Source organism: Rhagoletis zephyria, unplaced genomic scaffold (genome assembly GCF_001687245.7).
Source record: "Rhagoletis zephyria isolate East Lansing unplaced genomic scaffold, Rhagoletis_zephyria_1.1 Rzeph_scaffold_00005, whole genome shotgun sequence".
Lineage (NCBI taxonomy): Eukaryota > Metazoa > Arthropoda > Insecta > Diptera > Tephritidae > Rhagoletis > Rhagoletis zephyria.
The window spans coordinates 293513-311273 of record NW_016157089.1 but is presented as its reverse complement, the minus strand read 5'-3'; the positions used below and the strand labels follow the sequence as shown (position 1 = coordinate 311273).

The 17761-nt window shown below is 36.1% G+C and overlaps 2 protein-coding genes across 2 annotated transcripts; one reads left to right on the top strand and one right to left on the bottom strand.

Annotated features, from left to right (window-relative positions):
* Positions 1–586: 586 nt before the first annotated feature.
* Positions 587–3773, top strand: AsnRS (asparagine--tRNA ligase). The gene is made up of 6 exons (XM_017630647.1): positions 587–622; positions 733–871; positions 927–1501; positions 1553–1845; positions 2361–2739; positions 2807–3773. Exons 2-6 carry the CDS (start codon positions 838–840, stop codon positions 3200–3202), a joined length of 1677 nt encoding a protein of 558 aa, XP_017486136.1. The 5' UTR covers positions 587–622; positions 733–837; the 3' UTR covers positions 3203–3773.
* On the bottom strand, positions 3284–5361 carry l(2)37Cd (general transcription factor IIIC subunit l(2)37Cd). The gene is made up of 8 exons (XM_017630754.1): positions 5084–5361; positions 4744–4945; positions 4573–4684; positions 4255–4513; positions 3966–4193; positions 3778–3909; positions 3492–3704; positions 3284–3401 (listed from the first exon to the last, which is right to left on the bottom strand). Exons 1-8 carry the CDS (start codon positions 5204–5206, stop codon positions 3324–3326), a joined length of 1347 nt encoding a protein of 448 aa, XP_017486243.1. The 5' UTR covers positions 5207–5361; the 3' UTR covers positions 3284–3323.
* Between the last annotated feature and the right edge of the window lie 12400 nt (positions 5362–17761).

Below are 17761 nucleotides of genomic sequence, written 5' to 3'. Positions count from 1 at the left end.
TAACTTCAATTTTAGCTCCATCTTCGATATTTGTAGTACACCAAAATAATAATAAATAGCGAAGAACAAGAACTAGAGCTGCCAAACGAATTACTAATGAGTGGTAACAGGGTAATTCACGAATTACTTAGAGAGCGAATTACGAATTGTGGAAACATCGTATAAAGCAAGGTGTATTAAACGAGGTGGTGTTGGGGCGACAGCTGAGTTTTGCGCATTGTGGAAGAATTGCGCATTGTACGCAATGGTTTTGCGCCGTGGAGGCCATTACCTCAAAATGATGTGTTTGTTGTAACTCATACCAATGACAGTATGGATATCAACGTATAATATGCTAGTGTAATTTTTTACTTATATACGGCCAACACCACCTTGTTAAATACGCCTTGGTATAAAGCCCACCCTCTTCGATTATTCGATAACGATATTTTCCTGCAGATATTTAAGAGAATCCAGATAAATTATTTTTGAGAATATGCTTAAAAAAATTGGCTTCTTGCAAAATTAATCATAAAAGTAATTGATTAAAAAACGAAAAACTATTTTCGTAGCACATGTTAATCATACTTTACCTTATTTTTTTTAGCAAATAACAAAAATTTGCTCCAGCTTTTGCTGAAAGGTAAATAAAAGTCTGTACATTTTTAGCGCATAATTTCAAAAATGCGATATTTTGAGTTGTGACTCTTTTGAAGACGGTGTGCGATATATAAACTTGCGTATTTTCTGCAGGGGAGAATTAAGTGGTAGCACTCTAGCGAAACGTGGCCAACCATCTACATTCACGATTATAGTGCAGCTGATGCAATTAACCTGCGGACGACTATAATTTTCGCAATGGCTTCCGAAAATTCTGCAATTCCCTTCACTGGTAAGCAAAAATAAAGACTATTTTGATTCTAATTCCACTCCTTTCTGGACAATAGGCCCAATATTTACTTCTGAAAAGCGGGGCAGTGACGAAAATGGCAATGGCACGGAAGAAAACCCTTACAAAACAATTTTGCAAGCTATGCGTCATGCAAAGGCTGAGCCCTTTCCCGCAATATATGTAGATAGTAAGGACCCGAAAGCTGAAATCCAGTATGAGGTTGCTGCAAAATCGCAACTGAAGAAAGTACTCAAAATTTTTACACGCGAGAGCTATAAAAGTGCAGAAAAGCAGCAACGGGAGGCTGACGATGCCGGAAAGCGGGAGCAAAACATAGAGGAGGCTCGTAAGATTCGAATTGTTGAGGATGAAAACTTACCTAAAGCGCGTAAAATTAAAATTTGTCACGGCGGGGAATATCGCGGTGAACGCATTAAGGTTTACGGTTGGGTTCATCGCTTACGTCGTCAAGGCAAAGGCTTAATTTTTATAACATTACGAGATGGTACGGGATTTCTGCAGTGCGTACTTACTGATCGTTTATGCCAAACGTATGAAGCGCTTGTTTTAACTACAGAGAGTTCTGTTCTTTTATTTGGAGTACTGAAACCAGTGCCCGCTGGCAAATCTGTAAGCAATGAGATATTTTGTTATTAAATTACTAATGTTTTAAAAGTTTAGGCTCCAGGTGGTCATGAGTTACATGTAGATTATTGGGAATTAATTGGCTTGGCACCAGCTGGTGGCGCTGAAAGTATTCTCAATGAGGAGGCTCATCCAGATGTGCAACTCGACAATCGCCACATCATGATTCGTGGCGAAAACACATCAAAAGTTTTGAAAATGAGATCAGTAGTAATGCAAGCTTTCCGTGGGCACTTCTTTGATCAAGGCTACAATGAAGTGACCCCGCCAACTTTAGTACAGACACAAGTTGAGGGAGGGTCAACGCTTTTTAAGTTACAATATTTCAGGTGGGATTTACCCAAGTCAATTAATATTAATAGTAAATAATAAAAAAATCAATGCATGACACATTTTCAGTGTCGTGGCATATATGTACATACATATGCGCACGGTTTAGTGGAGATTTAGAAATTAGATTTGAATAAACACTACATACCTACATACAGTTCAGTTTTGAAGTTAATCTACGCTCCCTAAAAATATCCGCCCAACCCGTGTGCATGTGCATATGTACCATGATTGAATATCTGATAATATCAAAAGACTATGCGTCATCGCAAACTAGAAATTTCCGTTTTATACGATACATAAGAGACTTTAAAATTTGTCTCTCTTTTATACAAAAATTTATATTGTAATTTACCTTGACTTAAGACTTTTTATAATAGCAAAAGACTTTATGCGTCATCGCACACTAGAAATTTCCGTTTTATATGATACAAAAGTCGCTTTATAATGTTTCTCTCTTTTTTTACATTTACTTAAGACTTATTTGTTCCAAATCTTCTTTTCATGAATGCAGCGAGGAGGCGTATCTAACTCAAAGTTCCCAGCTATATTTAGAGACTTGTATTCCAGCTCTTGGAGATGTATTCTGCGTTGCACAAAGTTATCGTGCAGAGCAAAGCCGAACAAGACGCCATTTAGCCGAGTACACGCACATTGAAGCCGAATGTCCTTTCATTACATTTGATGACTTATTGAATCGCTTGGAGGATTTAGTATGCGATGTTGTGGATCGTGTTTTAAAGTCCCCATGGGCACACATCGTCCATGAGCTCAACCCTGATTTTAAGCCACCAAAAAAACCTTTCCGGCGAATGAATTATGGTGATGCTATTAAATGGTTAAAGGAAAACAACGTTACTAAAGACGATGGTACATTCTATGAGTTTGGCGAGGTATTTAAAATTGGTAGCTTTATTATTGTCAATAAATATAAACAAAATTGTGCTTTTATTTAAACAGGACATACCGGAAGCTCCAGAGCGAAAAATGACCGATACAATCAATGAACCAATAATGCTATGCCGTTTTCCAGTTGATATTAAATCATTCTATATGTCAAAATGTGAGGAAGACGCTTCCTTAACGGAGAGTGTCGATGTACTGCTACCCAATGTTGGTGAAATTGTAGGTGGCTCTATGAGGATTCATGACATTGACGAATTGCTTAAAGGGTATGAGCGTGAAGGCATTGACCCTACCCCTTATTATTGGTACACTGATCAAAGAGTTTATGGCACCCAACCACACGGCGGCTATGGCTTAGGACTAGAACGTTTCCTTTGCTGGTTACTCAACCGCTATCACATTCGAGAAGTTTGCTTGTATCCTCGTTTCCTTGACCGGTGCAAACCATAAATCAAATAATGGAATTTCATTCAACAAAGTTTTACACAACTGTGCTTGCATTTAAAAATTGAAATGTCTATAAAATATCACTGCATTTTAAACGACTTATTTATTCGCATTTTAAACAAATTTATTCGTCAAAAATTTCTTGACTTAGATCGCTATTATCTAAATTATCTTCAAATGTAACCTCGCCCTCAGCATCTTCCTGAAAAATAACAAATTTTTTTCAATACATTACAAAAAATACAATCATGATACAAGTAAATTTGTGTATCATGGATACAATAAAATATACCAAATTCTCTACGGAGTCTAATTCTGCGTGGATTTGTCCTTTACGATAATGATTTCGCAATAATTCCTTAATACAATTACTCATTATGTGTCGCACTTGCATGTCGAACCCTGCTGGTAACCATCCAGTCTTCTCATTGCATATTGCTCCCGTCCGCGGTGAGGGTATTTTTTCAATCATCTCTTGAATTTTTGGCATATGAATATCGCAATACTAAATATGTAGTTAAGACAATATATACAATTTTGAATATAAAATATGTTAAATAAATATTCCACCAACTTACTCGCAGTATACATTGACGCGAACGTGGTAGTTTGTTTTCCTCAAAATAAGGATAATTTATATCTTGAACCAATTCGTTCATTTCGTAGGCGCTCTCATTTTGCTTCTTGAGTTGATCTCTTCTGTTCGCCACCTTTGTTATGCTAAAAATTAACAATAAATACTTCACATTTTGTTGAAGATTCTTACAAATTCAGACATTCCTGAACGGAAGCGTAATCGGTAGTCGAATGTTTGGTAATAACGACTTTTGAAGTCTTTGCGCGGGTCATAGCCGTAACGTATGTACAGCGTACGCCAGGGTCCCGTTGAGAAGTAGTATGACAACGATGGTATTATACATTTCAACTTTTCATGGGATACACCAGATTCATAAAGCAACGCTATACGCGTCCAGATGGGACATTCCTCGAACAGCTTTGAATTTAAAATATTGTACTTTAATAGATTATGAGCCGCCGGGTAAGACATTACTTACGGATTTGACTTTCTGTAGTTGCTCATCAGACACATATTTGATTTTCATTCGCTTGACAATTTGCAAATCTGGGCGTTCCGGAAAAACATCGGTCATACTGAAGGGTACTATGTCGCGGCTGTCGTATGACGATTTCTGTATTACACCCAGCACATCGTGCTGGCCGTCATCTTGTTGGTCAGCCCGAAATATAGTCGAATTAACTGTGTCGACCCGAGCAAATGTGTGAGGTAAACTAAGTAATGGTAAACTTGTTCGCCTACAAAAAAAGAAATTTACTCTTCCAGACCGATATTTAGGTAAGAATATTTAGCTTACGAAAAATAATTTGTGTCTGTTACAGACTGAGGAAATAAACTTAATAAGTTAAACGTTAAAGTTTCCGTTTGGGGCTCTTTGCACAAAGGCAGATATTGGAAGTCACATAAAGCTTTTTAAAATACATTAAAGAATATCATATATATCACGATTTTATTATACACTATTTACTGTTAAATGTAAAACTTCTTTTGCAATGTCCAAGGATGCATAGTCGATATTCAGAAGGCTGATTTCGGTGTTTTTTGGAACGCCGCACCTTAACAGATAGTAACAACCCGGCACCTTGCACAACATCGCCGCCAGCTACTTTATTAAAGGGATTTTTTGGATGAAACCGAAGTTCTAGTCGTTTTTGTTCGCTTCCCAAAGCCTGAAAATGGATGCATGTATGTTCTTTTGCTTTTATTTTGAAATCAGTTTATATCCTGCTTTATCAAACTTAATAGTTTCCGACAGGCTGGCGGTCAATAATTTATTCCTTCTACCGTATTTCACATTTTTTACCAACCTGCGATATATTGGTGATACCACCTAGTGTTCCTAACATTTTTTCTGCATTAACAACCTTAGCTGGATATTCTATCACCTCTAGCTCCTTGCTCGAAGAAAAATTTACTTGCGTTGTCGACATGTTGATAAAATCAGAATTTGTCTACATGTTAGAGTTGTTAATATAATTTAGTTTAATTTTTTCCCCTATAGATGAGTAGAGATAGCTCATACAGCTGCCAAACTATCGGCGACACTATCGATAGACTGTGTTAAGGCAGCACTGCGATGTGCCACCCTGTGACGGCAAAAGATAACTGCCGTCCCTAAATTGGAGCGCTAAGCGTTGCGTTATCCATTGTCGACGAGTGTCAGCGCGCGCTATCCCCAAATCAACGCGTCGTAATTTTTGACGTTTTCTCAGATCCTCTCGTTTTTATTCTCGTTTCCTCTTTCACTTTTTTGTCCTTTCTCTTTCTTTCCGTCTTCCGCATCCAACTTCAACACGTAACGCCCTGTCAAAAATGAAAATTCCATTTGCTCGGCGTTAGCGCCGCGTTATTGTGGGATGCTTCATACAAATTGTATGGGCATGAGGATTTTTGACAGTTGTTTGGCGCTTGACGCGCCAATTTAGGGATGGCAGTTAGTTTTCTTAAGGATGTTTTTTGACATTACGTTTTCTCTCCTTTCTGCCTTTACTTCTTACAAGGAGCGTGAGAAATTCTACATTATTAAATAAAATCCAGATAGATCCCTGAAAATACTAAATTATTTCAAACATCTCACTACATAAACGAGTGTTTTGGAAATTTGGGCGTGGGATCGCTGGCTTCAGCAACAGTCTGGTCACTTGAAATAGAAGAATAAGCTTTTGTGCAATATGTTTATTTTTATATGAATATGAAGCACATTTAACTGATGAAAAAATAAATTGTTTTTAAATTGGATGTTTACATAAATCTTATAGTTGTTTTATTTTAATTTTGAATCCTTTTGCAGTTTTTATACAGCTAAATGGCACAATAATTACGTAATTCACGTAGATGTATATTTCGTTCAATATTTCGTTTAAAATGCTCGAGTTTCTGCAAATACATGACAATTTACAAAAGGAATTTCACTACTAATTGCCTACTTTGCGTACTTTTCTACTACCATTTTCGCAACAAGGGATTGCATTCTTCCCCTTTCTTTCTGTGGGAAGAATGCAATCCCTTGTTGCGAAAATGGTAGTAAAAAAGTACACGAAGTAGGAAATTAGTAGTGAAATTCCTTTTGGCAGCATTTCTTTATTCATTTGAACGTTTGGAATAAACTTTTTTGTTTACTTATTCTTTAAAAGGTTCCTGATGATATGTTAACGTATATTTCAAACGCATTCTGTTTATTCCGTCTGTGAAATGAGATTATCCAGAATGTATAAAGAAACGCAGCCTTTGTAAATTGTAATGTATTTGCAGAAAATCTGGCATTTTAAACGAAATATTGAACGAAATATTAATATATCTACGTGAATTACGCAATTCTTGTGCTATTTAGCTGTAAAAAAAACTGCAAAAGAGCTCAAAATTATGAGATTTATGTAAACATCCAATTTAAAAACAATTTATGTTTTCATCAGTTAAATGTGCTTCATATTCATATAAAAATAAACATATTGCACAAAAGCTTATTCTTCTATTTCACAGCAAAGCTACACTTTTTCCAAGTAAATTTGCAAAGAAGCAACACAGTGACACTGCTAAGGGACCGGTGCGAGAGAGACAACTGTTAGTTTATCGAACCTTGTATTATTGAATCATGGTGATAGCTTTTCTCATGCATAACGGCGCGTTTACATTGGGCAATGCTGTCAACACATTAAAGATATATAGTTGCAAAAAACGCGGATAATTTTGTCCGTGGAGTAGGCGTCCTGACAATAGTTATGACAATTCATTTTGAGCAAAATTTCGGACGTGAACGTTGTATTTAATTTGTTCCAGTACTCTTCAGACTAAAACCTGTGGAAATGTCAAAGTACAATTTTACTCTCTCAAGTGAGAGTAACAGGAGAACAGATGCAGAAGTGTACGGGAACGCAAAAAGCACTTTTTCCAGCAAAAACGTCATTTGGTTTGTTTACTCGTCATTAGTACAAGACTGATTTGGCTGAAATATCGCTAAATAATGATTAAAATCTATGCAGTTAATAATAATTGCATATATATTCGAATATTTCATTATTTACTTCCATTTTTTAACAAATGTAAGGTTATTTGCTTTCACCGCGTTCTGTTTTTGTACACAAATGTAACTCTACCTATCGTTTGACACTTTTCATGAATTTGCCAGAAGGAAAACTCCGGACTAAATCTTGAAACTTCATTCTGGGAACAGTTGCTCAGTTACTCTCACGAGAGTGTTCCCAGACACAGAATTTTTTGCGTACGGGAACGACTTTGGACTAAATCCTGCAAAACCTGCAAATCGTAGACGTGCTGGAACGCACTAATTATAATGCGCATTTCGCGCGAGCTATTTAAGCTAAAACTAAAAAATAATAAGGAATAGACGAAGTTATATACACACAAGCGTCTCTGGTGTTATTTGAGTTCTTTTGTTATGAATTTCTTTTCTTTCTTGCACAAGACGTCAAAATTATTGTCTGCATACGTCAAATCATTGTCCGATTTACTGTCTTGAAAACAATTAATTGACAATAGCAATACATGCACACTTTTTCACTAAGCCATGCATACTTTTCCAATTTGCGATTTTGTCATGCCTCTTTTTCTCAAAGTAACTAATATGTGACCGAATTGTCCAATTTACTCTCTAAGAGCCTGTGCCAATTGATAGAAAACAGGAAATTTTGACAGAAGAGACTAAAAATTTGACATTTCTCGGGGTGAATACGAACGTCAGAATTTTACCTAGCTCATGGGGCTAGGTCAAATTTTGAAAGCATATNGTGGATAGTTCCATGTCTAACCTACTGCCTGTAACCAAAGGTGTTCCGCAAGGATCTATACTTGGCCCTTTATTGTTCGTGTTATATATCAACGACCTACCCAATGTTCTTAAACACAGCAACGTACATATATATGCAGATGACGTTCAAATCTATCTCAGTAGTCCATTCGCCGCCACTGAAAACTGCATATGTATTCTGAACGCTGATTTGTGTCTCGTAAATGAATGGGCTAATGATAATGGATTAGTCTTGAACCCCTGAAAATCGCAGTGCATTGCTATATACAAGAAAACTTTTGACCTTGACAACTACCCTAAAGTAACTCTAAACAACTCTGTGATTACATTTGTTGACACCGTCAAAAACCTTAGTGTTATATGCAATAGAATACTGACGTGGAACAATCATATTTTTACAACAATAGGCAAAGTATATGGAATGTTAAGAGTACTACGGACAACTCAACACTTCACACCTGTTAAGATAAGATTGTTATTAGCAAAGTCTTATTTGATTCCAACTTTGCTCTATGGTTGCGAACTCTATGCAAATTGTGACAGTGTTTGTAAAAAAAAAACTTAATAGTGGTATTCATCTAAACCGATAACTTTATCAAGCAGATAATCTTATAAGTTTATGCACTCTGTTACATGAACGACCCACACTCTCTTTTCGTTTACACATGCGACAATAGTCGTGTTTTCTTTGGTTATAAAGCGCAGTGTCACTAACTTTATACTACTAGCACGGGGATAAAGAAATTATCGAAACTACCTCACTAAATTGGAAAAAATTATATTTACGAGATATCTATTTAAATAAATATACATATAACATAAAGGCTATTTATTTGAAGCAAGTTATAAGAAACAATGGCAGAATGTCTGNGATTAAAACTTACACGATCAGTGCGCTCCACACAAATACTGCACATGAAATTCAGCTCACGCATATCTGAGCGTCAATTTTTTGTTTCCACAGTCCGTCTTTGGAACATCTTACCTGTGGTGATCAGAAGTATCAAGGGCATATTGCATTTCAAAAGAGAACTATTGCGTTACTTTGCTCAATAAATTTCAAAATCTGTCATATTTCTATATCTTATTTCATAAAGTTATCCCCCTTGCGATCTCATCATCCCTTCCTAACTATCTTCATAATATTATCTGTATTTATATTTACTATGCTAATATTTCTTATTCTCCAACACTGTAAATAAAACTAATGGTTGTTGTGTTTGAAATCTTGAATAAATAAATAAATAAAATAATAAATATATAAGCACAGTAATGTTTGGCGGTAATAGAGTGAAAATCAAAATTTAAGCTGAAAAAAGCATAAAAAGCGTACGCTACTTGCAAGTTGCAATATATATATATATATATATATATATATATATATATATATATATATAAATTTGAACAATTTCAGCAATACACAAAAATAGAGCTTTCGCATGAGTGTTCGTTTAGTTTTTTTGGACTGTCAAAATTTTACTTTGCATTTGGCACACAAAATTCAATTTACGGAAGTGGCCTATTTAAGTAGAGATTGTTGATTAACTTCCACTATTCACTTTCAGATCATACATTTAATCTGCAAAATGGCCAATATTGGCTACTTAAATATAAGATATGCAACCTTGTGTTTGTACCAAACAACCAAGATTGATTGGTAGGTTGTTTAATCAATCCCACCAAAAAACAATCAGCTGTTCAGCACAAAATAGGTTCATTCCTTATCTTTTCGGACTAAAATCTGAAAATGTCAAAATGCAAGAGCGTAAGCAAAACGCGCTCAATAAAAGAGAATAACAGGAAAAAGTAAAGAAACGCAAACAACACAATTTTTAATCCAAAGAATGGCAACAACAAAACTTTTTTTACTTTTTAGATTATTCTCACTTTTTGTTTATTCTTTAATTTCCGTTAATTTAAATTCAGTTGAGTTTGACACTTTTCAAAATTTTGCCAGCAAAAATTCTTCTGACTAAATCCAAGGCATAACAAGGTAGAAGTGATTTCGAAATTTCTCTCTTTTGAACTGCGACTGAAATGTCAACTCTTAACCCTATACAATTAAAAATTCTAATTTTTTAGTTTAAATTTTCAATAGTGAGCTGCGCTATTGATTTTAAATACACAATAAAATGAATAGGATTTACGAGCGGTGTGCTGTGTGTGGCAAGAGCCAGGACAACAAACTTTATTGTCAAGTGAAGCGAAAAAGGTGGGCGAATAGCTGCGGTGTTTCATTGGAATACTCTTCGTGTGTGTGCGAGAACCATTTTAGGGCCGGTGACTTTATATTTGTTGCCCATTGCAACTGAGTATTTCTAAGCGCTCTCGTTTGTTACCAGGCACAGTACCTTGCGATTCCCCCCCAATGCTTCAATTATCCTAAGATTCGGGCGTACCTGAGGTGTCTGTGGGGACGAAGTTAGCTGTTGATGCACATACCCAAACTGAGCAAGTGTGCCATAAACAAGCACGACCGGATCCACGAGTACAGTAACATACTATATAAGCACCCTTTAGGACCTTGAAATAGACTTAGAGCACGCCACAAACTAGACTACAAGTGATTGTAAGCTGTCCAAAGTTTGGTCCAAGCACATGTAAAATTCTATTTACGTTTAAAATTGAATGTCCTAGGCTCGGATCAATTGTCCGCTTCTGCATTACATTGTAACCAATTTTAGATATAAAAGAATAAATAAAATACAACTTTTGCCAGATGCGATTCGAACCGGGGACCTATGATTTTCTAAGCAGATACTCTCTGTGCATGCCAACGACGCACATGAAAATTCGATGACTAAGTGCCTACATATCAGTAAATCGTTAATTGTACCCGTTGTGCGGTACTGCGTGACATTGTAACCAATTTTAGTTCAAAACTCATACCTTATGCTTTACATACATAATGCGCTGTTTTTGCTTACGCGTAAAAGCACATTTAGCGCATTTAGCTCTAAATGCTACTCTAAGGGCCGGTTGTTCAATGTCTGGTTATCACTACTTGCTGGTTAAACATCATTATCGACGATTTCGTCATCATGTGTACAACATATGATCGATAAAGCAGTCGTTGTATCTAACCGGAGCTTCTTCCTCCGATTTGTGCTAATCAGACATTTAACAACCGGCCCTAAGGGCCGGTTACTCAATGTCTGGTTAACACTTATCTCCGATCAAACATAGTTATCGACGTTACCGACTCCCTGTTGTATGCATGGAGCCGAAGACGTCGATAACGATGTTTAACCGCAGATTAGTGTTAACCAGACATTGAGTAACCGACTCTAAATGTACATTTATCCATACAAAATTCGTCACCTAAATGCAACTAAATGCAACTCCATTTTTGCATTAAGAATCTAAATGCTAAAAGCAACCCTGTGATCTTCCAAAATTTCCACGATTCGAACATGGTTTAATGAGAAAAAGTGGCAACATTGCCTTTTCGAGTATACAGTGGCTTCAGTGCGTTTCAGTGATCGCCGATCGAGATTTCAATTATTATTTTACATTATTTGGATAAAGAAAAGTTAAGAAAATTCAATATCGATTTGATGCTGATAGAAATCTGGATCAATTTGTGATCAATTCTGTTTGTTTTGTTTACTAATTATGTGAGGAAATTTTAATTGACAGCACCGACAAATTAATATATACATAAACAAATGGTCGGTCAGGGTTAAAACAATTCAAACTTTTGAATTGAAGTTTTGGTTTAAAACATATGTTCGAAAGTGCTAAATGTTGCATTTTAAATGCAGCAAAAACGCTGCATAAGATACAAAACCACTATACCTACGACTATATTTTTCGAGCAACTGGACCAATGTTTCCTTCAGGGAAAATGCTCCGCGAACACTAATGATAAAATTTGGTACATGCATAACAAAGGGTTAATTTCTTTGTTTACATTTTTTGACATTACAGTCAGCTATGAGAGAGCTCGACTGAGTTGTCACTTCTACCGTGTTGAATATACCTTGACTAAATCTAACTACTTCGGACTGAAGAGAGTCACTCTCACTGAGTGCTGCTCTCAGTTTTGCTGTAATTTTCGAGTTAAGGAACGCTTTTTGGACTAAATCTGACAACTTCGGACTTTTTCTAACTATTTCTGGGAGATAAGGAATGCTACTCATTTAAACAAACAAGCAAATGCAACACCAATTTCAAGGAACAAACTGCAGTGCTGCCGATTCTTTGGCATATTTAAACAAAGTTGATCTGAAACCCAACGAAAGTTAAATGGCATTTAAACAAAAGTCCACAATTAAACTTAAGTGTCATTTAAATATTCATTTGAAATTGGCCCTCAGTGAAAAAGAGTGAATGTATTGGTTATTGTCTTGGCAAAATTGTCTCATGTAAACGCCGTATTAAACGTCTGCTTCGCTTTGGCGTGACCGATTCGCTTTGACAGATAATAGGAATTGTATGAAAATGCACAACGCATGCCACATAGATCGTTTCAGCTTCAGCGCGAAGCAAAAATATAGCCAAGTCCCACCTTTTTGCGCGCGTTGAAAATCTGCCGGTTTAATATTTCTTTTGTTTCATCCAAATTCGAGATTTCATGCAAAAAATTAAATTTAATTACATTGCTGATATTTTTAAAGCCCAACAAATAAAATCCACAGCAATTTTCACGAGTAAAAAAGTAGTAGAAAATTCTTTTCTTTGCGTTCATTGTGACATACCTTTTGCGTCTGGCGCTTTGCTGGCAAAGTTATAAATGTCACGCAAAGCCACAAAGTTTTATCTGGCATCAGCTTTAAACTATTTATAGTACTAGTTGACTATCGATAGTTTAAAATCTCCAGCGTTTGCAATTTTTTTTATTATAAGTGATTCTTTCGTTGTGATTTTTCCTTTAATGGCCGTTTCCTCAAGCATCCTTTAATTGAAAAGCTCCCTTTATATGGGCACTGTCAAACGGTCAGTATTTATTGAGGTGATCAAGTATCGCGATATTTATTGACGGTGTCCTGTCACATGGTCAGTAATTATCACGATATTTGGATCGCCATCCATATTGATGGATTTATGGATCGCGCACGAATGCTTCATGCTCAATATTTATCGCGTCAGTATTTGAATAATTTTTGTGCTGAACGCTTATTATGATGCAAGAAAATATTTTTATTTTGTATGAATAATTTGCAGATAATGCATTCCAAAATTATTTTAAAATTTCCCATGTTAATTAAAATCGCGTTTTGGAAGTGCTACACGCTCAATATTTATTGACAATATTGCGATCCGCGATCCAGATTTCAAAATTTTTAGAAATTTTGTGATATGGATCAAGATCCATCAATACTGCATGCTACACCATTATAAATATCGCGATAATTGGATCACGTCAATAAATGCTGACCGTGTGACAGTACCCTAAAAGTTTTGAAATCTGGATCGCGGATCGCCATATTGTCAATAAATATTGAGCGTGTAGCACTTTCAAAACGCGATCCATACATTTCGTCAGTACATCTTGTACTCTCATAATGCGAACATCGAAAACGTATTCGCTATGCTTTCGTTCTTGTTGCGAAAACCTTTCAAAACAAATTGTGCCGTTTGCGGCCCTTTCGGAAGTAGCCGGCACCTTAAGCACAATCGATTGTTTTTCGGCACTATTTTTGCTTAACTCAATGCAACTGATATATATTTCTTTCGGATCCGCAATTAAAAATATTTTTTGCACCTTCCGCATATACGCTTAACATTTTTGTTTAAACAAATTTGTCGCAATTTCATCTCTAAAACAAATGTTAAACATCATTTAATAAATATTTTAGATTTAAATAATCACAAACCTATTTTGAATATTCCCTTTGTGGAACTGGAGCCGAAATATTTCTTATTAAAGAAAATTCCGGCAGAAAATTAAATTAAAAATGCTTTGGAGTTTAATGTTAAATTTTGCCAAGAATTAAGAAAGAGAACCTTGATACTGAAATTTTAAAAGCCATTACGGCTTTCGCGCCAAAGCAGTAAGCTTTGACGATACGAATAACATTGATTTTGAAACGAAAAATGTACTGCATTATAATATTACAGAAAATGATCTCAGTGAAATTGAACTAATTGAATAAACTACAATTTTCCCTGAATTCCAAAATGTAAATATACAAAGAATCAGGCCTTCTCATTTCTAGACCACAATGGTAGTCACATGTAAGTTTGCGCAAGCTGGGCATTGTAATCAGCAAATACTTTAGGAATAAATATTTTTACAATTCGTAATTCAGGGTTAATGATTGAGCGATGATTATTGTTCATACGTAAATTCTTTTGAAAACTACATATACTTTCGGGTATGCAGTTTTATAGTCCATTCAATTCGTGTTGATTTTTTAGAACTTTTTCGTTGAAGGTGTTGCACTGTTTCTTTCATACTCAAATTTTTTGTACATCCAATATGTATAAACAAAATGCAAAAAAAAAATAAAAAGAAAATATTAAAAATCAACGCGAATTCTTAGCCACACTTGCACTTTATAATCCTAAAATTGAATGGACTATAAAACTAAATACCCGAAAGTTTTAAACTTCTGACAACAAAGTTTTAAATTTGAATCAACATTTTTCGTTGGAAGTTTCAAACGTTGATTTTTATGGTTTTTGTTGTTGCATTAAAGAAAGGTATTCGTGAGATTTATTTTCCTCTTATACGCAATAAGTCCTGTATATATAAGTTGCGTTCCAGATGCTTCACGATTTGCAGGATTTTACAGGAAGCCGTTCCAGGTGACCACCTTCCATAAGGTTTATTAATGGAGAAAACAGCCTTTCCTGCAAATCGTAAAGCATCTGGAACGCAACTATATTTTATAAGAAAAGTGGTACCTATTTCCTTTCAATTTATTGGCACATTGACCTGAATTTAGGCACATTTTTCCGGAGAAATTCGGCACAATTTTAAATTTTGATTTTCCATCACTGTCGCAGATCGCAATATCGTCAATAAATATTAACGCGATCTGTTGGCGCGGCTTGGCGGTTATATATTTGTAATTTGGTATGTTGGCAACCATAAATGTATTTCTGATTTTTGTAAAAACGTATGTATGTGGCAACGCTTAGCCAAAAAAATGTAACCGAGGTGTCAGCCATTATGTGCTGTGAAAATAGCGGCATTCGTGGCTGACATACCGGGAAGAACACACCAAAGTGTAAGTAATTGTTCATTTTGTTAATTTGTACTAATTTTTATACTTCCTAAAGGAAATAAAACGCATCCAAGCATTATATTTGTGCGTCACAATAAGCAAAATTGGAGAGTTTTATTTATCGCCCGGAGCCACGAATCAAAGGAAACATCGTTTCTTACAAGTTTTTATTTCACTTTGCAAGCGGAAAAGTTTTTTGTTTCACCACCGTAGCAGCGCCCGATTATGTGAAGCGCCATTGGAGGCGCATGAACAGCTTTACCCAAGTTTTGCGAGCTACGCATATATATCCAGCATTTTATAAGTTCCACCATCAGGGAGTGCACACCTAATTTCAAGTGGAGCACCTAACATTCACCGGCTTCACCACCAGCGTTGTGCAAATTCAAGCGCCAGCATTAAAGCGCCGCTTTATTTCGATGTCTACCTTGTTTTAAGCAAAGCAGTTGCAAGGATAAGCACGGGAGCATCCCGCAAGTTCCACAGTTAGCGTTTTGGACATCAGGTGAGTACCTTTGAGATTATGTAAAGGGGTTGGTTTGTCCAGTGTGACTTAGTCAAGGTTATTAGAAAGACATACGGTTAACGGTCGGTGAAAATAACGGAGCATAGAAAGCAGTTAGCCACATCGTGTGAGACAGAAGACATTTTATGAGTTAGGGTGAGCCTAAAATTGCGCCATTAGAAAAAAGGCACATACATATGTATGTGAATGCAAATTGAATGCGAATATGGAACTATTGCTGCAAAATATAAAGACAGATTGAGGAATGATTATTGATNTTTTTTTTTTGCCTCCACGAGTTGGCGACCAGATAAAGCTAGACGTCTGCTTATTAGGTTTCGGACTGCGGTGGNAAATCGTAAAGCATCTGGAACGCAACTATATTTTATAAGAAAAGTGGTACCTATTTCCTTTCAATTTATTGGCACATTGACCTGAATTTAGGCACATTTTTCCGGAGAAATTCGGCACAATTTTAAATTTTGATTTTCCATCACTGTCGCAGATCGCAATATCGTCAATAAATATTAACGCGATCTGTTGGCGCGGCTTGGCGGTTATATATTTGTAATTTGGTATGTTGGCAACCATAAATGTATTTCTGATTTTTGTAAAAACGTATGTATGTGGCAACGCTTAGCCAAAAAAATGTAACCGAGGTGTCAGCCATTATGTGCTGTGAAAATAGCGGCATTCGTGGCTGACATACCGGGAAGAACACACCAAAGTGTAAGTAATTGTTCATTTTGTTAATTTGTACTAATTTTTATACTTCCTAAAGGAAATAAAACGCATCCAAGCATTATATTTGTGCGTCACAATAAGCAAAATTGGAGAGTTTTATTTATCGCCCGGAGCCACGAATCAAAGGAAACATCGTTTCTTACAAGTTTTTATTTCACTTTGCAAGCGGAAAAGTTTTTTGTTTCACCACCGTAGCAGCGCCCGATTATGTGAAGCGCCATTGGAGGCGCATGAACAGCTTTACCCAAGTTTTGCGAGCTACGCATATATATCCAGCATTTTATAAGTTCCACCATCAGGGAGTGCACACCTAATTTCAAGTGGAGCACCTAACATTCACCGGCTTCACCACCAGCGTTGTGCAAATTCAAGCGCCAGCATTAAAGCGCCGCTTTATTTCGATGTCTACCTTGTTTTAAGCAAAGCAGTTTCAAGGATAAGCACGGGAGCATCCCGCAAGTTCCACAGTTAGCGTTTTGGACATCAGGTGAGTACCTTTGAGATTATGTAAAGGGGTTGGTTTGTCCAGTGTGACTTAGTCAAGGTTATTAGAAAGACATACGGTTAACGGTCGGTGAAAATAACGGAGCATAGAAAGCAGTTAGCCACATCGTGTGAGACAGAAGACATTTTATGAGTTAGGGTGAGCCTAAAATTGCGCCATTAGAAAAAAGNAAGACATTTTATGAGTTAGGGTGAGCCTAAAATTGCGCCATTAGAATAAAAGCACATACATATGTATGTGAATGCAAATTGAATGCGAATATGGAACTATTGCTGCAAAATATAAAGACAGATTGAGGAATGATTATTGATCAGCGAATTTGAAGCATTGTCTTTTACGTTATAGATATACATTTTACGATTTTTGCAAATAAGCCAGCGTTTGCTTAGCGATTACTGGTGGGTAGGCTGATATATATATTCATGTTTTATGTAAAATATTTTATGCGATTTCAACTTCACGAGCCAGCGTTTTAATTACTTTATGACCCTTGGGGTGCGGATTTATACATATTTCTTCAAGTTTTAAACAAACATTTTTTACGACTTAAAAATAAAACAGCGTTTTTACTCGACCGTTGGTCTGCGGATTCAAACATCGATCTACGTCTCACAGCATATATACATTTTTACTTGCGATTTAATAAAACATAACAAATTTCTCGTTAATGGTTGTTGGTCTGCCTTGCTAATTGGATTACGTCTCGAGACCATACGTAAATTTTTTTGCCTTTGCGATTATTTTTAAAGAAAATAAAGCTAATCGTTTGTTGAATGGTTGCTGGTCTGCCCT

Bases quoted from the DNA above. Each gene is read 5' to 3' on its own strand.
- AsnRS (XM_017630647.1), top strand. From the start codon at position 838: ATGGCTTCCGAAAATTCTGCAATTCCCTTCACTG. The intron at 872-926 runs GTAAGCAAAAAT...TCTGGACAATAG, and splicing joins TTCTGCAATTCCCTTCACTG to GCCCAATATTTACTTCTGAA. The intron at 1,846-2,360 runs GTGGGATTTACC...TCATGAATGCAG, and splicing joins TTTAAGTTACAATATTTCAG to CGAGGAGGCGTATCTAACTC.